Source organism: Arachis ipaensis, chromosome B4, assembly GCF_059453495.1.
Source record: "Arachis ipaensis isolate K30076 ecotype BB chromosome B4, ASM5945349v1, whole genome shotgun sequence".
Taxonomy (NCBI): domain Eukaryota; kingdom Viridiplantae; phylum Streptophyta; class Magnoliopsida; order Fabales; family Fabaceae; genus Arachis; species Arachis ipaensis.
Window position 1 is genome coordinate 121,862,776 of NC_142439.1, and position 21,668 is coordinate 121,884,443.

The 21,668-nt window shown below is 39.0% G+C and overlaps 2 protein-coding genes and 1 pseudogene across 4 annotated transcripts; 1 reads left to right on the plus strand and 2 right to left on the minus strand.

The window, feature by feature from the left end:
* Positions 1-423: 423 nt before the first annotated feature.
* On the minus strand, positions 424-4,082 carry LOC107639624 (pentatricopeptide repeat-containing protein At5g61370, mitochondrial). Of its 3 annotated transcripts, none has more exons than XM_016343173.3 (2): positions 3,630-4,082; positions 424-2,595 (listed from the first exon to the last, which is right to left on the minus strand). In XM_016343173.3, the coding sequence occupies exon 2, from the start codon at positions 2,069-2,071 to the stop codon at positions 611-613; it is 1,461 nt and encodes a 486-aa protein (XP_016198659.1). In that variant the 5' UTR covers positions 2,072-2,595; positions 3,630-4,082; the 3' UTR covers positions 424-610. The 3 variants fall into 3 exon arrangements, with proteins under 3 accessions (XP_016198659.1, XP_016198661.1, XP_016198660.1); XM_016343175.3 differs by having other exon boundaries at positions 528-2,543; positions 3,630-4,008; XM_016343174.3 differs by having other exon boundaries at positions 528-2,607; positions 3,630-4,001.
* A 6,903-nt stretch (positions 4,083-10,985) lies between these two features.
* Positions 10,986-12,469, minus strand: LOC107636844 (pentatricopeptide repeat-containing protein At5g61370, mitochondrial pseudogene; annotated as a pseudogene).
* A 7,247-nt stretch (positions 12,470-19,716) lies between these two features.
* On the plus strand, positions 19,717-20,403 carry LOC107636843 (uncharacterized). The gene has a single exon (XM_016340317.1). The coding sequence runs from the start codon at positions 19,717-19,719 to the stop codon at positions 20,401-20,403; it is 687 nt and encodes a 228-aa protein (XP_016195803.1).
* Positions 20,404-21,668: the final 1,265 nt, after the last annotated feature.

The following is a 21,668-nucleotide window of genomic DNA, read 5'->3' on the forward strand; positions in this document are numbered from 1 at the left end:
GAGGAGCTGTGGTGATGAGAACCGAGATGATGGAACACGAACACGAACCAAAAAGAAATCGAGTTGAATCTTCCTTCTAGAATGAAGTGCACAATGGTGGTGGAAAGCGGAAACTCAATTCAACGGCGAGGCGAGTATAGGTCTCTACTAGGGTTTTGTTTGAACGTGAAATGAGAAAGGGAGAGAAGTGAATGCGAGGGATGGGGTTAGATTAGCAGCGTAGTTTAGTCTTTTTCTTTTGTTATTCAGATTTCATTTCCATGAAAATTTAAGGGGGAAATGGTTAAAATGATGTATTTTGATTTCTAGGAATAAAATTTATCTGGAAAGTTTTTTAAACCTTGCACTGGAAATATGATATTCCCATTTTAAGATCCATCGGGAAACTCTATAATTCTCCCAACCAGACACCCCCAAAGATCCAAGCACATATTCTATGGTGATTTGAAGAAAAATTTGAAGATAATACAAAGTAAACTATGTCAATTAACTAGAACAACATGCAGGAATAGAATGCTAATCCAAGATAAGCAAGCCTTTATACTATTGAGAGAGGGAACAGAGAACAACTACATAGATAATCAAGCCATTTAAGGTGCTGTAGATTTATTTATTTATTTCTTCTCTTTTTCTTCTTCATTGAAGCAGATTTTGTTCTCATTACCTTCATTTTACTTGAAAGTTTTTTTACTTTATTTGGAGGCTTAGTTATTGTGCTGTCCTCAAGGCTGATTTTTTCTGGCCTTTTAGGTTTGAAAACTTGTGTTATTGAAGGATCCAAAACATCCCTTGAGCACTGAAGAGAGATCCCCATGCCTGTGGCTTCATCCCATAGCTCTCTTCCCTTCTCAAAATTCCCTCCTCTACAAAGCTTTGGAATGAGCACATCATACACTGGTCCGTAACCACCCAGTGAACTTCTCTTCATTTTCTCAAAAAGTTCAAGAGCGCGATTCACCCTTTCAACCCCACAGAGAATACCAATCAAACTGTAGTAGAACTTATGGTTTGGTACCAAACCATTTCCAATCATTTGATCCACTATATCTTTTCCTTTGCCGAATCTGCCAGTCAGAAACAACACCTTTGCTACAAGATAATAGCTGAGCCAATCTGGAGCACAACCAGAATGTTTCATTTTTTTTAGTATTTGACAAGATTCTTTAACCCTTCTGGTCTTTCCTAAACATGAGAGCAAGATGTTGTAACTGATCAAGGTTGGGAAAACCTTGTAAGACTTCATCTCCATCATCACATTTAAGGCTTCAGGCACAAGCCCTGAAGGATTACGTCTAAGATTCCGCTCACAAAGGCACCTGAGGAATGTGTTGTAACAAATTAAATCTGGGGCAACCCCATTTGATTTCATCTCTTGAATAATCCTCCTAGCTTCTTTCACATTCCTCTGCACAGACCACCCATAAAGGATACTTCTGTATATGCAAAGCATTGTGCCTGCAATCTTGTCTTTGTGATGCCAAACTACCCCTTCAGCCCTCTTAGGATGCCCTCTAGAACAGAGAGCATTAATGATTGCAGTAACTGTGAATTCATCTATAGAGCACTTGTACTTGTCCAAATTCTTAAAAATACCCAATGCCTCATCTTCTTTCCCCAATTTGACCAAAGTCTCGGCTACAAGACCAAAAGTCTCGGCATCCATAACTCGACCCTCCTTCTTCAGGTCTCCAATCAAGATATCCATAGCTGTGTAGTCTTTCTTTTCTGTGAAAACTCGAAGAGCGTAGTTATAATCTTTATCTTCTAACTTACAACTCAAATTCTTACTAGACCATAAGAAGAACCTGAGCAATCTCCTAGTATGTGCCTCATACTTACAAGAATCAATAGCCTGAGTTACAAGAGATGAAGTCAAAGAATCTCTATACTTATTCAGACTAAACTCCAATTCATCTAACCCACCAACAGTGCTTGTAACAACACTGCACAGCTCTTGCAACTGGAGAAGTAATGGTGTTGATATTGGGGGCAATGTGGAATAAAGTGAGATCGAAACTCTCCTAATTTGACCCAAAGGGCGTTTGCAAGCAGAGTTGAGCAAGACATTCATGCCGAATTTGATTTGAGCAATTCTTCAAACACATTATGAACATCAGTTGTAACTCGAAATCTTCATACCAAGCACAAGGGCAGGTTAGCGGGAAAGTATGTGACTTGTTACTTTGGTATCCATCACATCCAAGTTATTCGTGGAATCAGATGTTTCTATGCTTCAGGAAAAGTTATTCGTCTCCGTTCACGCTTCCTCATTGGTTGAGGCAGAGAATAGTGGAATTGCCATCCAAGCACGCTGAAATCACAGAATCGAGCCACTTCCACCTCAAAGAGGGAAGAAAGTGGAGCCTATTGGTGCCGTTTAATTTGTCCTCGCCATTGAGGTAGTCCTCAGAGTTCATGAAATCCTCTGGTACCACTCCAGCTGGGACTCGTGGTCGGCAGGTTGTGGTTAACGTGAAGTAAGGATGGTTGGGTGGGGCGGAGATGCTTTACCTCACACGCTTGTCATCGTGTCACCACTCGATCTGGCCAATGAGGGGTTGAAGCATAGTTATTAGAACCGAACCGGTAATCGACCTGGTAATACAACTGGGTCATTGATTCAACCGGTTGACCCGATTACAATTAAATATAAATATAAAATTACAAAAAATAAGCTTAAAATTAAAAATTCAAAAGCATGTCTTTACAAACACATTAATAACAATCAAGTATCAAAATTCTAGGGAAAAAACACAGAAAAATAAATAAATAAGTTAATGATAAATGCCTTAATCAGAATATTCCAGCAACCTTTATGCACAAAGTCAACATTAATATGCACAGAAATCCGCAATAATTCAGAGAGCAAAAATTCAGCAAACAATTCTGGACCAAACATTCAGAATTCAAGTTAAAATTCCACTAAATGAGACTCAGCAAACAATTCTATCAATCACTCCAAACTGAATGAATTCAAATTCAAGAAACCAAAAATTCTCAATCCTATTCTGTCCAACATTCAGCCCTAGGTATAGGAGAACCTAATACAAGAAATCAATATGAATTCAACTAATTAATTGCCTTGAACCAAGTAACTGAAATCAGAGTGAGACAGCAATGCAACAAAATTTCAGCATACTCGCATCGCCAATAGTGAAAAACAGCAGGTATTGATCAAAGTGCAGTTTAAATTTAAGAATTCCAGTAACAATATCTCAGAAGTTCAGCATAAGATCAGGCAAACAAGTAGGCACAATGAACTCAATCAGCAGTTCAGCCTTCAACTCAAACAACTAACCCCAAACAGAATCACAAATTGTAACTTAGGAAACCCTCAAACAGCACAAACAACCCTAACATGTCCTCTAACAACAACAGTTCAAAACAGCATTCTCAGCCAATACCAATCAACTAACTCTAGTCTTGACAACTTAAAGCTAACTAGCTAAACTAATCAAAATGAACTATAAACAGAAATTGCATAAGATAGCAGCATTAAGCAAAAAGGCCTAATGTAACTAACTAATCTAACCTAATTAAAATAAGCCAACAGAATTGACTAAACAAGATTAATCCACTAATCAACCTTAATCGAACAGAAATAACATAAATTGGAACGAGAATGAAACCTGGGGAGAAGGAACGGAACAGGGGAAGGAAAGGAGAGGAAGATGGAGGAAGAGAGGCGGCTGGTGGTGGTGCTGTGGCGGTGGGCAGTGGCGGCGGTCTCTGAAAGTGAGAGAGAGAAGGAGAGTGGGGTGAACAAGATGAAGAGGATAGAGAGAGAGGGGTTGACGGCGGCGCCGGTGGTAGTGGGACCGGCGGTTGGGGAGGCTGTCGCGGCAGTTGGGTCGCGGAAGGGGGTTGGAGGTTGGAGAAAAGGAACGGAGGTAATGGAGGTTGAAGAACGTTGAAGGGGGTTAGGGTTTCGAAGACACCCCCTTCTTCGAATTTTTTTTTTTTTTTTGAAAGGCTTGCCTACGCATAGATGAGGCTTGCGTACGCAATGTTGATGGTTGGGGACTTACCTTCGCATACCTATACCATGGGTGTGCGTCTCTCACTGCCTATTCGCAATGCGTACGTGTCTTGGACAATTTAGGTGAATATGCATACGCATCAAGTGGGGTTGCGTACGCATACAAGGTTCGGATTCAGGGGAATTTGCGTACGCATAGGTCTCGTACGTATGGGGTACTCTCTGTCTAGAGGCTATGCACACGCATTGGGCATTTTTTGGGACAATGCATATGCATGTAGGGTGTATGCGTACACATGCAAGGCTGGAAGCAGAAATTTTTGCTCCTCTCTCCAAGATGCCTCCCTATACATAACAACCTCAAATTCCACATTTTAAGGCTCTAAACACACAGAACAAGGTTCCCAAAGCAATCATTTACATAACCAAAAGGAATGAAAAGATCTAAAACCAACAAAAACCAAGCAAATACCTAAAACTACTAGAATCAACAAATTCAAGCAATTATTACATGAAAAGCAAGGGAGAATTGGAGGATCATACCATGGTGGGGTGTCTTCCATCTAACACTTTGGTTTAACGTCCTTAAGTTAGACGTTCATGAGCTCAAACTTCTTTACCTTCTTAGGACATCCTCAAGGACATCCACCTTACTCTTCTTGTTACCCTTGGCAAGAGCACCCTTCAAGGAGTAATGCTTCCACTTGTCAATCGGATCATTATATCTAGCATTGTTTTCTTGATGACTTAGAGGTTGGGGAGCATCTTCATCTTCCTTGCCAACTCCCTGGCCACTCTTACCTTTACTGACATTCATCTCATCATCACTTCTAAAGTGGACTTCAATTATTTCATCTTCAATGATGTCACAACTGAAAATGGAGTGCACATCTGGCGGTTTCCCCATGGTTTTGTCCAATTTGAACATCACCACCTTTCCTTTGACTTCAAATGAATATTCACCAGAATAAGCATCCAGCTTAAAGCAGGACGTCTTCAAGAATGGTCTCCCAAGCAAGATGGAGGATGGTATGTCCGAATCAATGGAAGGTGTCTCTAGAATATGGAAATCCACTAGAAAGACTAGGTCCTAAATTCTCACCAACATATTCCCAGCAATACCCTTAACTGAAGTTATACTTGTGTCGGCTAGCACGAATCTAGCTCCCGATCGCTTCAAAGATGCAAGGTTCAATTTCTCATAAACCGAGAATGGCATGATATTCACACAAGACCCTAGATCACACATACAATCCGCAAGTTGTATCTCACCAATCATACACGATACCAAGCAAGGTCTAGGGTCACTATATTTCTCAGGAAGATCCCCTATCACTGGAGAAACAGAATTATCTAATGAATTCACCCCTAAACCACCGATCTTCTCCTTGTGGATGCACACCTCCTTAAGAAATTTAGCATATTTTGGAACTTGACGTATGGCGTCAAAGAGTGGGATGGTTACCTCAACATTCTTGAACAGTTGCACCATGTTAGGGTCAAGCTCCTCATGCTTCTTGGCCTTCTTGGCTATCGTCGGGAAGGGTATGGGAGTTTGTTCCTCTAAAATGTTCTTCCGCTTTGGTTCCTTGGCCTTCAGTTGTTCATCCTCTTCCCTTGCTATTCCCTTCTTTTCATCCTCATTTAATTCCACCGTTTCCTCAACTTTCACATTGGGAACATCCTCTACCAAAATAATAGGCTCAAGCTCAACCTCCTCAAGTGTTGTACCGCTTCTCAAAGTAATTGCATTGACGCTACCCCTTAAGTTTGGAATGGGTTGAGAAGGAAGGCTAGAAGAGCTACAGGCTTGGGTGGTTTTGTTGGTAGGAGGGGGTAAAGATAGTCTAGAGAGCATTTCAGCTATAGAGGTCAATTGGTTCCTAGTGTTCTCTTCATTCTTCTCTATCATAGCCCGAAGCCTCTCTTGCTCTTGGTAGATTGAATAAAAAGCATCATCGTTTTGGGTTGTGGAAGAAGAAGAAGGTTGATTGGTTTGGTTTTGTTGCCTTTGATGAGGTGGTTGGTATCTTTGGTTGTTTGGTTGGCTTTATTGGGAGTGTTGGTATGATTGATTGTGGTTTTGGTTGTGGTGATTTTGGTTGCCTTGATAAGAGTTGTTGTGGTATTGGGAAGAAGGTTGGTAATTGTTATGGTGTTGAGAAGAGGAGTTGTTTTGGTTCCACTTTTGGTTTTGGCTATTAACATGGGAGTAATCGCCTTGACCTTGAGATTGATAAAGTGGACGGTTGTTGTAGTGGTTGGCTACCGCAAAGGTGTAGTCCCCTTGGACTTGAGGATATTGATCGGTTAGTGTGAGGTGCAAGAGCACACACCTCACACCCTTAGAGGTCCTTCAAGTTGGAGAATTTGAGGAGGGGCTTGAATGGCTTGAATAGATTGGGAGGCCTTTTGCCCTTGATGAATCTCCTTGAGGATAGTAGTCATCTCCCCAGGCACTTTAGTCAAAGCCAAGTCAGAAGGAGATGCTTCCACCACACTTTTAGGAGGATTATTCCTCACTCTCACATGTTGGGTAGCTTCGGCAACATCATTGATCAAATTCCATGCCTCCTCTGCCGTCTTGTTCTTAGAAAGAGAACCACCACTTGACGCATTAAGCAATCTCTTATCCAGTGCACAGAGACCTCCAGTGAAATAACTAATGAGCAAATGAGTATCCAATCCATGATGTAGACAAGACTCTAACAACCTTTTGAATCTAGTCTAGTACTCATACAATGTTTCTTAGTCTCTTTGCATAATACCCGAGATCTCCTTCCGGATATAATCAGTCTTCTCCGGAGGGAAGAACTTATCCAAGAACTCCCTTCTTAGTAAGTCCCTGATAAACCACTATTTTATGGTTTATCTTGTGCTAAATTGAGTAGTTTTTAACAGTTCTTCGCACACTTATCCATACAAATTGCATGGTTTTACAAATCCTTCCTAATTTTGTTCCATGATTGGAAACTTGCTTCCTAAGCATTTAAATTGTCAATTTTTAATTCTCCTTTATACCATTCGATGCCGTGATCTGTGTGTTAAGTGTTTTCAGGCTTTATAGGGCAGGAATGGCTTAGAGGATGGAAAGGAAGCATGCAAAAGTGGAAGGAATACGAGAAACAAAGGAGCTGACCAGCGAGGATCAACGTGCACGCATGGCTTACGTATGCGCGTGACTTGGAGCATTTCACAGTGATGCGTACGCGTGACTGACGCGTACGCGTGACAAGCACAGAAGACCAGCGACGCGTACGCGTGACCGACGTGTACGCGTGACAGAGTGACGTGCTGCATTAATCAGAACTCGCATGGGGAGATTTTGGGCTGGTTTTGGACCCAATTTTTGGCCCAGAAACATAGACTAGAGCAGGGGGCAAGCAGACTCAAGGGACATTCACATTCACTTTAGTTTAATTTTTAGTTTTGAATTCTAGAGAGGAAAACAATACTTCTTCTAGGGTTCTTCGCATTCTTAGATTTTTAGTTTTTATGCTTTCGGATTGGATTTTGAGAGAGTCACTACCTTCGATTGAAGTCTCCATCACTATAGTTTGCTTTCCTATTACCTTTCTCTTTTATTTTCCATTTAGTTTGCTCGTGTCATATATGGATATCATTGATTTTGGGATTTATTAATGCAAAGAGCTATTTTTACATTTAATTTCATTATTTGTTTGATAATCTCCAATTAATTTATTAGCTCCAAATTTGCTTTTATTAAATTAATTTTAATTACCATGTCTCCTCTCTACTCCCTTTACATGTTTGCGAAAATAGCATTCATATCAATGGAGTAGACTCCCAACTTGACTTTGGAGTTGATTAATAGGAGACCCTTGAGTTGGAATACTCAAGTATTAATCTGTAATTGGAAGTTGCTGGCTAACTCACTTTTCACTAACTCTAATCCTTCCCTAGAAAGGGATTAGGACTTGTGAGTCAGAGTTGGTATTAGTTACTTGACTTTTCTTTATTAGTTAGAGGATAACTGAGTAGAAGCAACAACCTTTTGCTATTATACTTGGAAAAATCAACAAGGATAGAAATTTCAATTAATTTTCTCCTAATCAAGGCTTTTTATTTCGAATATATAAAACCTCTTGTTAATTTTTATTGCTTTAATTGATAGTCGTTTATTTTTCTATTTTCCAATTCTAAAATTTCTCAGAAAATTACTGATCAACAATTTACACTACTGTGTCAACTCTTTGGGAAACGACCTGAAAATTCTACTCCCAGTTTTATTCTTAAATTGTGACATCTTCTAAATTGACAGTGGGAATTCGTCGGTTAAGACTGTACTTACAATGCAACTTTTATTAATATTTCTTAACCGACATTTTTCCGCCCGTCAGTCCCAATCAGTCACCACTTTATCAGGCTGGGAGTAGAACCACTCCTTTGCTTGCCCCTCAAGAGAGAAGGGAAAAGCAAAAACCATAATCGCAATCTCATCGGCACCATGCCTACGAGTCGTAGAGCAAGCTACTTGAAAGTCTCTCAAATGCCTAATAGGGTCTTGACCCAGTAGACCATGGTACTTGGACAACAAGTTAATCAAGCTATTCTTCAACTCAAAATTAGGGTCAAGATTCGGATACCGAGTTTGCAACGGTTGAAGAATGAGGTCCGGCTCCCCTTGCTCATGCAAAGTAATTCTACGAGGCTCCGCCATGTGATTTTCACCTATAGTATGCAAGGATACGTCAGTAGTACCAACAGAGGAGTAAGAAGTTCCCTCGTTGAAAGTGGATTCTAGATCAATCTCGGATCGATCTAGTGTCTCAGAAGGTTCTTCAAGAGAGGCCGATGCACTAGCCGTGTAATCCAACTGCCGCCTAGCTTACCAAATATGAAATAAGGTTCTTTCAATTTCGGGATCAATTTCGGCTATGTTAGGATCCGGTTGAGACCAAGTCATTTAACTTAGCAACCATAGCTCATGCATTAAAGTAAATCTAAACTAAAAACAACCTAATGAAAGCAAGTAAACTATTCACAATATTCACATATTCACATAACCAATGTTGAGGCACACATTGCAACCATTCCCTGGCAATGGCGCCAAAAACTTGATAGAAGGAGAATCGTCGGCTAGAAATCTCTCGAAATAGTTTCGTTGCTAGTATAGTCCCAACCGACGAATAACTCTCTCAATCAAAGTTTAGATTTGGTTGTCACAAGTTCAACCCAATAAAAATAACTGAGAGTATTGCTCCCGGATCGTCCTCAAGAGAATGGGCAAATGTGTGAGCCAAAATTGGTTAGAATTCCAGGGTTGAGAATCATTGATAAGAATTTAAACTAAGAAACTTAACATGCAAGAAACTAACTAACAATAAGCTTAAGCTAAACAAAATAGCAATATCCAAATGAATACTAATCAATAGGGCAATGTAAGAATCTACTTCTATTCTATAACTAACTAAACAACTAAGCTAATTAAGATAAGTAGTTAACACTTGAGATTTGGGTTTTTCTAATATGAATGATAAAGGACTCTTGGCTAAGGCTTGAGAATTGAGGTCTTTATCCTTGTCTAATAACCTTATATTGACAATTGTGAGGGACCAACCTCATCAAGTCTACTTCTATACTTGAAGTAAGTCAAATAGGTTTAATCAACATCACCCATAAGTCCCAATCTAGCTACCAATTGTCTTAGTAGTAGATTGGTGTCAATGGAAATCAAATTGATTAACAAGGGACCCAAAATTATCAATTCAATTAGACCCAATGACTCAAGGTCACTCAATTTTCTTCACTTAAGCCAAGAGTATGAGAAATTTCATCAAACACTTGGTGTGCAAAGCTTAAAACCATAACTAATTTGCAAATTAAACTCAAACTACCACTACCCACTAACAATTATCGATAGCAAAAAACTAAATCAACACCAAAAGCATAGAAAACATCAATTCATTAACAACAATTCAAAAATAACAAAGTCCAAAGTTGGGAAGTAAAAGAAAAACTAGAAGGAGAACATGAAAGTAACTATGAAATTAAGTAAAGCTAGAAGAAAGAAAACTAAAATTGAGATTAATAAGCAAATTTCAGAAGCTTCAATCCAGAAATCTCAACAATTGATGAACAAAACATGTGAAAACCTAGAGAGAAGTGAGGGTTTCTCTCTCTAGAAAAAAACAAGAACAAAAACTAGCTTAAAAAACTCCTTAATTCCCTAATGAGTGTTGTGTGTTATATCTTGGTTGACCCCCCATCCATTTTCCTTTAGTTGGCATCAATTTGGGCTTGAAAAGAGGTCCAAAAAACCCTCAGAAATTGCTGGGCATGTGTTCTCATTAATGAGTCACGTTTTGCTCAATATGCGTACGCATGCAAGGTGTATGCGTACGCATACACAACTAAACTTCAGGAAGCGTACGCATGTAAATCCTATGCGTACGCATGTATGGTTGAACTTCAATATGCGTATGCATGCAATGTCTATGCATACGCATATATGCACGAGCTCCAAGCTTCCAATTTTCTTTATGATTCCTTATTCTAGCATGCTTCCTCTTCACTTTCCATACCATTTTTTTACCTATATGACCTGAAATACTTGAACGCACATATCAAGGCACCAATGGAATGAAATAGTAAAATAAAACTAACCTATTTAAGCTTTAAAAAGCATGCTTTTATCATTTAAGCTCAACTACAAAGGGATCACAAAAACATGACAATTTTAAGCAATAAGTGTGTGAATAGTTGAAAAAACCACCTTAAATTAGCCTAAGATAAACCACAAAAATGATATTTATCACCAAGGTAATTCATGTCAGGAAATAAAATTACATAATTTCATAGAATCTGGTATAAAAAATGCAGAATATGCCCAAGGCTAGAGATAGCATACAATTAACAATTTAATTAGAACAACATGCAGGAGTAGAATGCTAATCCAAGATAAGCAAGCCTTTATACTATGGAAGAGAGGGAACAAAGAACAACTACATAGATAATCAAGCCATTAAGGGTGCTGTAGATGTATTTATTTATTTCTTCTATTTTTCTTCTTCATTGAAGCAGATTTTGTTCTCATCACCTTCATTTTACTTGAAAGATTTTTCACTTTATTTGGAGGCTTAGTTATTATGCTGTCCTCAAGGCTGATTTTTTCTGGCCTTTTAGGTTTGAAAACTTGTGTTATTGAAGGATCCAAAACATCTCTTGAGCACTGAAGAGAGATCCCCATGCTTGTGGCTTCATCCCATAGCTCTCTTCCCTTCTCAAAATCCCCTCCTCTATAAAGCTTTGGAATGAGCACATCATACACTGGTATGTAACCACCCAGTGAACTTCTCTTTATTTTCTCAAAAAGTTCAAGAGCACAATTCACCCTTTCAACCCGACAAAGAATACCAATCAAACTGTAGTAGAACTTATGGTTTGGTATCAAACCATTTTCGATCATTTGATCCACTATATCTTTTCCTTTGCCGAATCTGTCAGTCAGAAACAACACCTTTGCTACAAGATAATAGCTTACCCAATCTGGAGCACAACCAGAATGTTTCATTTTTTTTAGTATTTGACAAGATTCTTTAACCCTTCTGGTCTTTCCTAAACATGAGAGCAAGATGTTGTAACTGATCGAGGTTGGGAAAACCTTGTAAGACTTCATCTCCATCATCACATTGAAGGCTTCAGTCACAAGCCCTGAAAGATTACGTCTAAGATTCAGCTCACAAAGGCACCTGAGGAATGTGTTGTAACAAATTAAATCTGGGGCAACCCCATTTGATTTCATCTCTTGAATAATCCTCCTAGCTTCTTTCACATTCCTCTGTACAGACCACCCATAAAGGATACTTCTCTAAATGCAAAGCATTGTGCCTGCAATCTTGTCTTTGTGATTCTAAACTACCCCTTTAGCCTTCTTAGGATGCCCTCTAGAACAGAGAGCATTAATGATTGCAGTAACTGTGAATTCATCTATATAGCACTTGTACTTGTCCAAATTCTTAAAAATACCCGACGCCTCATCTTCTTTCCCCAATTTGACCAAAGTCTCGGCTACAAGACCAAAAGTCTCAACATCCATAACTCGACCCTCCTTCTTCAGGTCTCCGATCAAGATATCCATAGCTGTGTAGTCTTTCTTTTCTGTGAAAACTCGAAAAGCGTAGTTATAATCTTTATCTTCTAACTTACAACTCAAATTCTTACTAGACCATAAGAAGAACCTGAGCAATCTCCTAGTATGTGCCTCATGCTTACAAGAATCAATAGCCTGAGTTACAAGAGATGAAGTCAAAGAATTTCTATACTTATTCAGACTAAAGTCCAATTCATCTAACCCACCAACAGTGCTTATAACAACACTGCACAGCTCTTGCAACTGGAGAGGTAACGGTGTTGATATTGGGGGCAATGTGGAATAAAGTGAGATCAAAACTCTCATAATTTGACCCAAAGGGCGTTTGCAAGCAGAGTTGAGCAAGACATTCATGCCGAATTTGATTTAAGCAATTCTTCAAACGCATTATGAGCATCAGTTGTAACTCGAAATCTTCATATCAAGCACAAGAGCAGGTTAGCGGGAATTTTGTCCTTGGAGTTCATGAAATCCTATGATACCACTCCAGCTGGGACTCGTGGTCGGCAGGTTGTGGTTAACGTGAAGTAAGGATGGTTGGGTGGAGCGGAGATGCTTTACCTCACACGCTTGTCCTCGTGTCGCCACTCGATCTGGCCAATGAGAGGGTTGAGGCATAGTTATTAGAATCGAACCGGTAATCGACCAGGTAATACAATTGGGTCATTGATTTAACCGGTTGACCCGATTACAATTAAATATAAATATAAATTTTCAAAAAATAAGCTTAAAATTAAAAATTCAAAAGCATGTCTTTACAAATACATTAATAACAATCAAGTATCAAAATTCTAGGGAAAAAACACAAAAAAATAAATCAATAAGTTAATGATAAACAAACTAATTAAAAACTAAATTCAATTAATTATACCAAATCAATACTGCTTATGTAAGAATCAAATCCATCAATACTAAGAATCAAATCTATTCTTCCAGCAACAAATTCAGCTCACCAATGATTTTCAACATCAAATTCGACTAAGATAATTTTCAACAACAAAAGCTTCAACTCCAAAGATGATTTACAATAACAAAAAAATTTGGCTAATCGATTATTTCAACGTGACAGCAACAAATTCAACTTTAGTGCTGATAATCAGCAACAAACTCAACTCAGTGATGATTTTCATCAACAAAAAATTAACTCAGTGATATTTTCAGCAACAAATTCAACTTGCAGCAACAAATTCAACAAATCTTAGTTTAGTCACGATTTACGGTAACATTTAGATCAGCAACAAGGAAAATTAATTGATTAGCATTTCAGCAACATGGAAAAATACATGGAGAAGGGAAATCTGGAAAAGAGAGAACATGGCAAGCGATGATGTAGGAACTCACCAACGGTCCACAGTCCACGGTGACTCGGAGAGGGCAAGGATCCGAAACCAGAAAACGACGAGCGACGACAACCCCACAGAAGGCGACGAAAAAAGTGACAACCCCACTAGTTGCTTCTACTACCGACAACGAGGATACCATGGAAGGCCGCAAGATGTTGAGACGATGGCGACGAGACTAACGAACGACGAGATGCCAGCAGTGTGGCTGAGATGAGACATGAATAAGACTGAGAGCCAGAACCGAGCAGAGACAACAAGAGGCGCTGCAGTAAAAGCAAGAACAACCACGAATGACGAGCAGCAAAAAACACAGCTCGAGCACTCACTGGCGAAGGGAGGCGCCGCGAGACGCGAGCAGCTGAGCACAAACGGTGGAGAGGTGAGACGCGAGCAGATGTCGCGGAGGATTTGGCGAGAGCGCGGCGAACGTTCAGTGGTGACAGTGAACCGAGGTGAGTTGAGAGTGGGAGAGAGAGAGAGAGAGAGAGAAAGAGAGAGAGAGAGAGGGAGAGAGGTGGGCAGCTTCAGAAGTAGGGTTTATTTTTATTAATATTAAAGACATCAAACGACCTCGTTTGGGGGCACAGATTTTAGAGGAAAAAAAATTTCTTAACCAGACTGGGTTTCTCAAACCCTCCGGTTTGGTTTTCTTAAAACCCAGCCGGGTCAAACTGGTTCCAACAGTTTTTTTTTTGTCCAGTCATTGCACTGTTCGGACCAGCCTAAAGGTTGGATTGTCGGCCTTTTGATCCGACTATTTGAGTCGGTCTAGTTTTTTGAACTTTGGATCGAAGGCCACCGAGTCCAAATGGGATGGAGTAACTCGGAAACAGAACAAAAGTCACGAGCCAATAATCAAAATTTAGGGTCAACTTCATAAACAAATAAACAAATATTTAAAGTTATCCACATGCAACAAATGAGAATTGATTATATTTATTTTTTGATACTATATACACAACTAGACAACGTCATCACAAAATAAAAAAAGTTAAAGGAAAGTCTAGGGGACCTGTATTTTTATTAAAATCTGGCCAACACTTAACCAGCAAAAGAAAAGTGAGTAATTCCACACCATTGGATGAAATCTCAGACCATTAAAAAATCTAATGATGGCTAATTGATGGCTCAAATCACAAAACTTGTTGGCCCCCTAACACTCCTCAAAAGTTAATCCTAGTTATATCTTAATGAAAACTCTAATAAAGATTAAATACTTTTTTCGTCCTTAACATCTTAGGTCAAAATTAAAATCGTTTTCAACCTTTTTATTAATTTCATCCTCAATATTATAAAACGTTATAAAATCATCATTTCCTAACTCTTGGACTAAAATACCCTTCATCATCATCCTTCCCTTCTCCTTCTTTACTCCACAGTTCACCTCACCCCCACCACCTCCATCACATCCACAACCACCTACATTACCACAGCTCCATCCATTAATACTGCTGGTTCATTGGATATATATATATATATATATATATATATATATATATATATATATATATATATATATATATATATATATATATATATATATAATCCTCCTGGCTTCTTTCATATTCCTCTGCACAGACCACCCATAAAGGATACTTCTCTATATGCAAAGCATTGTGCCTGCAATCTTGTCTTTGTGATGCCAAACTACCCCTTCAGCCCTCTTAGGATGCCCTCTAGAACAGAGAGCATTAATGATTGTAGTAATTGTGAATTTATCTATAGAGCACTTGTACTTGTCCAAATTCTTAAAAATACCCAATGCCTCATATTCTTTTCCCAATTTGACCAAAGTCTCGGCTACAAGACCAAAAGTCTCGGCTACAAAACCAAAAGTCTCGGCATCCATAACTCGACCCTCCTTCTTCAAGTCTCCAATCAAGATATCCATCGCTGTGTAGTCTTTTTTTCTGTTTAAACTCAAAGAGCTTAGTTATAATCTTTATCTTCTAACTTACAACTCAAATTCTTACTAGACCATAAGAAAAACCTGAGCAATCTCCTAGTATGTGCCTCATGCTTACAAGAATCAATAGCCTGAGTTACAAGAGATGAAGTCAAAGAATCTCTATACTTATTCAGACTAAACTCCAATTCATCTAACCCACCAACAGTGCTTGTAACAACAATGCGCAACTTTTGCAACTAGAGAAGTAACGGTGTTGATATTGGGGGCAGTGTGGAATAAAGTGAGATTGAAACTCTCATAATTTGACCCAAAGGGCATTTGCAAGCAGAGTTGAGCAAGACATTCATGCCGAATTTGATTTGAGCAATTCTTCAAACACATTATGAACATCAGTTGTAACTCGAAATCTTCATATCAAGCACAAGGGAAGGTTAGCGGAAAAGTATGTGACTTGTTACTTTGGTATCCATCACATCCAAGTTATTCGTGGAATCAGATGTTTCTAAGCTTTAGGAAAAGTTATTCGTCTCCGTTCACGCTTCCTCATTGGTTGAGGCAGAGAATAGTGGAATTGCCATCCAAGCATGCTGAAATCACGGAATCGAGCCACTTCCACCTCAAAAAGGGAAGAAAGCGGAGCCTATTGGTGCCGTTTAATTTGTCCTCGCCATTGAGGTAGTCCTCGGAGTTCATGAAATCCTCTAGTACCACTCCAACTTGGACTCGTGGTCGGCAGGATGTGGTTAACGTGAAGTAAGGATGGTTGTGTGCGGCGGAGATGCTTTACCTCACACGCTTGTCATCATGTCGCCACTCGATCTGACCAATGAGGGGGTTGAGGCATAGTAATTATAACTGAACTGGTAATTGACCCGGTAATACAACTGGGTCATTGATTCAACCGGTTGACCCAATTACAATTAAATGTAAATATAAAATTACAAAAAATAGCTTAAAATTAAAAATTCAAAAGCATGTCTTTACAAACACATTAATAACAATCAAGTATCAAAATTCTAGGGAAAAACACAGAAAAATAAATCAATAAGTTAATGATAAACAAACTAATTAAAAACTAAATTCAACTAATTATACCAAATTAATACTGCATATGTAAGAATCAAATCCATCAATAATAAGGCTCAAATCTATTCTTCCAGCAACAAATTCAGCTCATTGATGATTTTCAACATCAAACTCGACTAAGATAATTTTCAGAAACAAAAACTTCAACTCCAAAGATAATTTACAGTAATAAAAAAATTTGGCTAACCGATTATTTCAGCATGACAGCAACAAATTCAACTTTCAGTGATGATAATCAGCAACAAACTCAACTCAACAAACTAACGTGGAAGAAGGGGCAAAGCCTGGCGTTAGTGGTGGTGTTAATGCCACTAACGCCATCGAGGTAAAGAATGAGTGGCGTTAGTCGCCACGTTAGTGCCACTAACGCCAGGAGTAACGTGAATTCAAGGGATTTTGGGACGTTAGTGCCCACAGTATCACTAACGTCTTCGAGCCAGGAATTTACACATCACGTTATTCACACTAATGGCCTAACTAACGTGACTACTGCCTAACTTAAACTCCTCCAGCAAGCTGAGCAAAGCCCAATATGTTTGTTAGCTGCTTCAAATAAGGCCAAGTGCCCACATCCAGATACTTGCAGACTCAACTGAGGATCAAAGAATTAGTATATATAGGAGTAGTTTTGAACTAGAAAGGGGATTGGAACCTGGAAGGGATCCAGGAGCGTAAGCACTCACAATTTACTTTTCTCTGTACTCAATTTACTTTCTGATACACTTTACATTTTCAATTCCATTTCCCAGAGCCTTGATCAACTAAACCCCACTTCATTGGGGGAGGGAGCTCTGTTGTAATTCAATGGATCAATCATAGTTCTTATTATTCTTCTATTCATTCTCTTTGATTTGCTTGAAAGCTTTCGATCTTCATCCAATTGAGCAATTGTCTTGGAAGAGAAATTGTTCATACTTGGATTTCCTCGAAACCTTGGAAGAGGAATGAGAAAATCATGCTAGAAACGCTTTCTCATGTTGGACTAGATTGGGGGTTGGATGGATATAGTGACATATAATTCTCCCAATACTTTGATCTAGAAAGACATGTGGTATAATCAGTGATCATACTTCATCTCTTCCCATGAGAAATTAGATCAAGAAATTGGGCAATTGTTCAAGCTTAGAGAGATTGAATTGCCAAGGAATTGGGATTCAATCACCTAAGATTGCTAAGAGATCAATGAGTTGCATGGATTGAGGAAGAGATAAGAATGAACTTGATCCGGAGAATGCAACATCTCTGGAACCCAATGAGCTTTCCCATTCTTATCTTCCCATTCTCTATATTTTGTTGTTTACTTTGATATTCATCATCCCCATCCCCATTTACCTTTCTGCAATTTACTTTCTGTGATTTACTTTCTGCAATTTACATTCAGCTATTTACTTTTCCGTCATTTACATTTCTTGCTATTTATGTTTTCCGCCATTTAAATTCTACAATTCTCAATTCAATTCTGTTTAGTTCAACTAGACCATTCCTCTTATTAAAGTTGCTCAACCAATCAATCCATGTGGGATTCGACCTCACTCTACTGTGAGTTTTTACTTGACGATAAATTCAGTGTACTTGCCGAAGGGAATTTGTTGAGAGACAGATTTCCCGTGATCAAGTTTATGGTGCCGTTGCCGGGGATTGATTTTGCATTGACAATTATTAAATAAGAGGATAACTAGATTGAATACTTTTCTTTTCTTTTGTTGTTTAGTTTAATTTCAGTTTGTTTACTTTCATTTTCAGCAATTTCAATTGTCTTTCATTGTCTATTTACATACTTGCACACTAATCCACTAACTATTTGACCAATTGCACCAATCACTCTAACCACAATTCTTAACAAGAGTGATTCCTTTACTTGTTCTTTTTTATTTATTTTGCTGAGTGTATGACAGGTAGAAGAGGAGGAGTTTCAACCTGTTTTGATAGTGAACTTGAGAAGATCTTCCTTAGACTAAGGAAGAAAGCAAGAGGTAAAGGAATAGCTAGTGAGGAAGAGGTAGAAGAAGATCTAGACATCACCATGGAGGAAGAAGTATACAATCATGTTGGAGAGCGTGCTGGTAATCATGTTGGGCAGGAGAGAAGAGTTTTAGGCTCTTTCATCAACCCAAACCCAGAAAATTGTGGAAGTAGTATCCTAAAACCAACCATCCATGCCAACAACTTTGAGCTAAAACCTCAGCTCATCACCCTGGTTCAAAACAATTGTTCATTTGGAGGAAGTACCTAAGAAGATCCCAACCAACATCTAACCACATTCCTGAGAATCTGTGACACTGTGAAAGCCAATGGTATTCATCCAGACACCTATAGACTACTTTTGTTTCCCTTTTCTCTTAGGGACAAGGCATCTAAGTGGCTTGAATCCTTTCCTAAGGAGAGTCTTACCACCTGGGAGGATGTTGTCAACAAGTTTCTAACAAAGTTTTACCCTCCACAGAGGATAATCAAGTTAAGAACGGAGGTGTAAACCTTCAGAAAGCTAGATAGAGAAACTTTGTATAAATCATGGGAAAGATATAAGGAGCTAATAAGAAGATGTCCCCCTGATATGTTCAATGAATGGGTGCAGCTGCACATTTTCTATGAAGGTCTCTCTAGAGAAGCAAAGAAGGCCCTGGACCACTCTTCAGGAGGCTCTCTCAATACCAAAAAGACCATAGAAGAGGCCATAGATATCATTGAAACAGTGGCTAATAATGAGTACTTCTATGTCTCAGAACGGAGCACCAACAGAGGAGTAATGGAGTTGAGCCATATGGATGCATTGCTTGCTTAGAACAAGTTGATTACCAAGCAATTGGCAGATCTCACTAAGCAGATGGAGAGAAATCAGGTTGCAGTAGTCAATACTCAACCACTAGCTCAAGAAGGGGTGAACACAGAGGAAAGAGGTGATTGGGAACAAGCCAATTATGTTGGAAACTCATCAAGACAACCCTATGATCCACACTCTAAAACCTACAATTCTGGTTGGAAGAATCACCCAAACTTTGGGTGGAGAAGCCAGCAAACCCAAACCTAAGACCATAGGCCTCAAAACTCCAACCATTACAACAATTCCACTTACCAACACCCCAACTAAAGACCATATCAAACCCCACATAACACTTCCTTCCATTCTCCATACCAAACACAAAACATCCATCCTCAACCTCCACTTTCTAACCTACCATCACAATCATCATCTGAGGATAGAATCTCTCGAATTGAGGCTTTGCTTGAAGAACTTTGCAAGGAGTTTAAGGACAGCAAGGCATTCAAGGAGGAAGTAAGATCCAATATGCAAAACCAAAGAGCTGCCATCAAGAAACTTGAATCCCAAGTAGGATATCTTTCTCAGAAAATTCCTAAACCCACAGACAGCTTCCTAAGTGACACTGAGAAGAATCCAAGAGGAGAAACAAAGAATGTGAGATGGGAGGAATGTAAGGCAATCACTCTAAGGAGTGAAAAGATCTTGGAGGAAGAAGTTATCCGGCCAACAGAGCACAACCAAAGGCCCCCAAGGGAGAATTTAGAAGAGCCAGAACAAGGGAATAACCTTGCACAGAAGGGGGATCTAATGGAGAAGAAAGTCTTGAAACCTTATGTGCCACAAGCACCATTCCCTCAAAGGCTCAAGGGTAGTGCTAAAGAGAAGAAGTATTCTAGCTTTCTAGATATATTTAAATCTATCCATGTCAGCATTCCCTTCATTGAAGCCTGCCAACAAATGCCTTCATATATCAAAGTCATAAAAGAATTGCTAACCAAGAAAAATCCATTGAAGGGTGAGCAGATAGTAGTGATGACTAAAGAGTGCAGTGCCCTTATCCAGAAGGATTTACCTACAAAGAAGAAGGACCTAGAGAATTTCCATATCCCTTGTGCTATAGGGGATACAATGATTGACAGAGGGTTTTGTGATCTTGGAGCGAGTATAAACTTAATGCCCCTGTCTCTGATGAGGAAGCTGCAAATCAATTAGTTGAAATCCACAAACATAATCCTTCAATTGGCTAACAAAACCCAGAAACAAGCACTAGGAGTGGTAGAAAATGTGCTGGTGAAGGTAGGGAGGTACTTTCTCCCTACAGACTTTGTTATTCTTGAGATGGAAGAAAGCTATCTTCATCCAATCATTCTGGGGAGACCATTCTTAGCTACAGCCAAAGCACTCATAAATGTTGAGAAAGGGGAGCTAATGTTGAGAATACATGATGAACAACTGATATTTCATGTCTTCAAACCATCACATGATTCTGAACAAGAAAACAGAGGCCTGAAGGATGATCAAGAGGAAGTAAGCAGTAAATTACAAGCAGAGCCTCTGAAGGCATCTTTGGAGGAAAAACAAGAAATCCAAGTGGCACAACAATCTAAAAGATCCAAGGAGGAGCTGGAACCACAAGATTCAAAAGGGACAATCAACAAGGACCCTCCTGATACAAAAATCACTGAAGCACCACTTGAAGAAGAAAAGATATTTGAGAAGAAGGTGCCAAGAGGGTGGAAAAATAAGAAAATCCCTACAGAGGACTTCTCTCCAGGGGATAGAGTGATATCAATTCACCACCCACTAATCCCACCTCATTTTCCTATAATCCCATCTCAGCTATCTCAAGTGTACACAATCAATAGAATCCTCTCCTTGGAGCATGTAGAAATTCTCAAAGAAGAAAATGGAGATAGATTCACTATGAGAGGGGAGGATCTGAGGCACTATGTGTAACACCCTAATTAGCCTAAGCTTTACCTCGCGTCATAAAGCAAATGTTAATCAGAGATTACAACAGTTCTAAGCTCATACATATAATATATATAGAAAGAATAGTATAATCTAGAAGCCCGATGAAGGATATAGCTTAAAAATAGGATTTGAAAAGTGGAAAATGTACTAGCGTAGCTACTAACTTGAAGCGCAAGAAACAAAGGTGATATAGTAAAAGATAAGTATATAATATCATAAGAAACTAGCCACAACTAGCGGAGTTTAAGCCGGCTAGCCATATACAGATATACAGAACCAGACAGTAAAAACAACTTATACAAGTTTTGTTCTCTCAAATACAAGCCTCTAGGCAAAACAAAATACAAAAGTGAGAGACATTTACAAAATAAACCACAAAGACTAAAAAAGAAGTCCAGATCCTCCGCTCTTGTCACCAACCAAGAACTCACCGAGGTGGGTTGCGACCTGCATCTGAAAAATACAACAGAAATATAGTATGAAAATCAGAGGTTTTCAGTATG

What these genes read in the sequence shown, in the direction of transcription:
- LOC107639624 (XM_016343173.3), bottom strand. Translation starts at nt 2,071, where the DNA reads ATGAATGTCTTGCTCAACTCTGCTTGCAAACGCCCTTTGGGTCAAATT.
- LOC107636843 (XM_016340317.1), top strand. Translation starts at nt 19,717, where the DNA reads ATGCAAAACCAAAGAGCTGCCATCAAGAAACTTGAATCCCAAGTAGGA.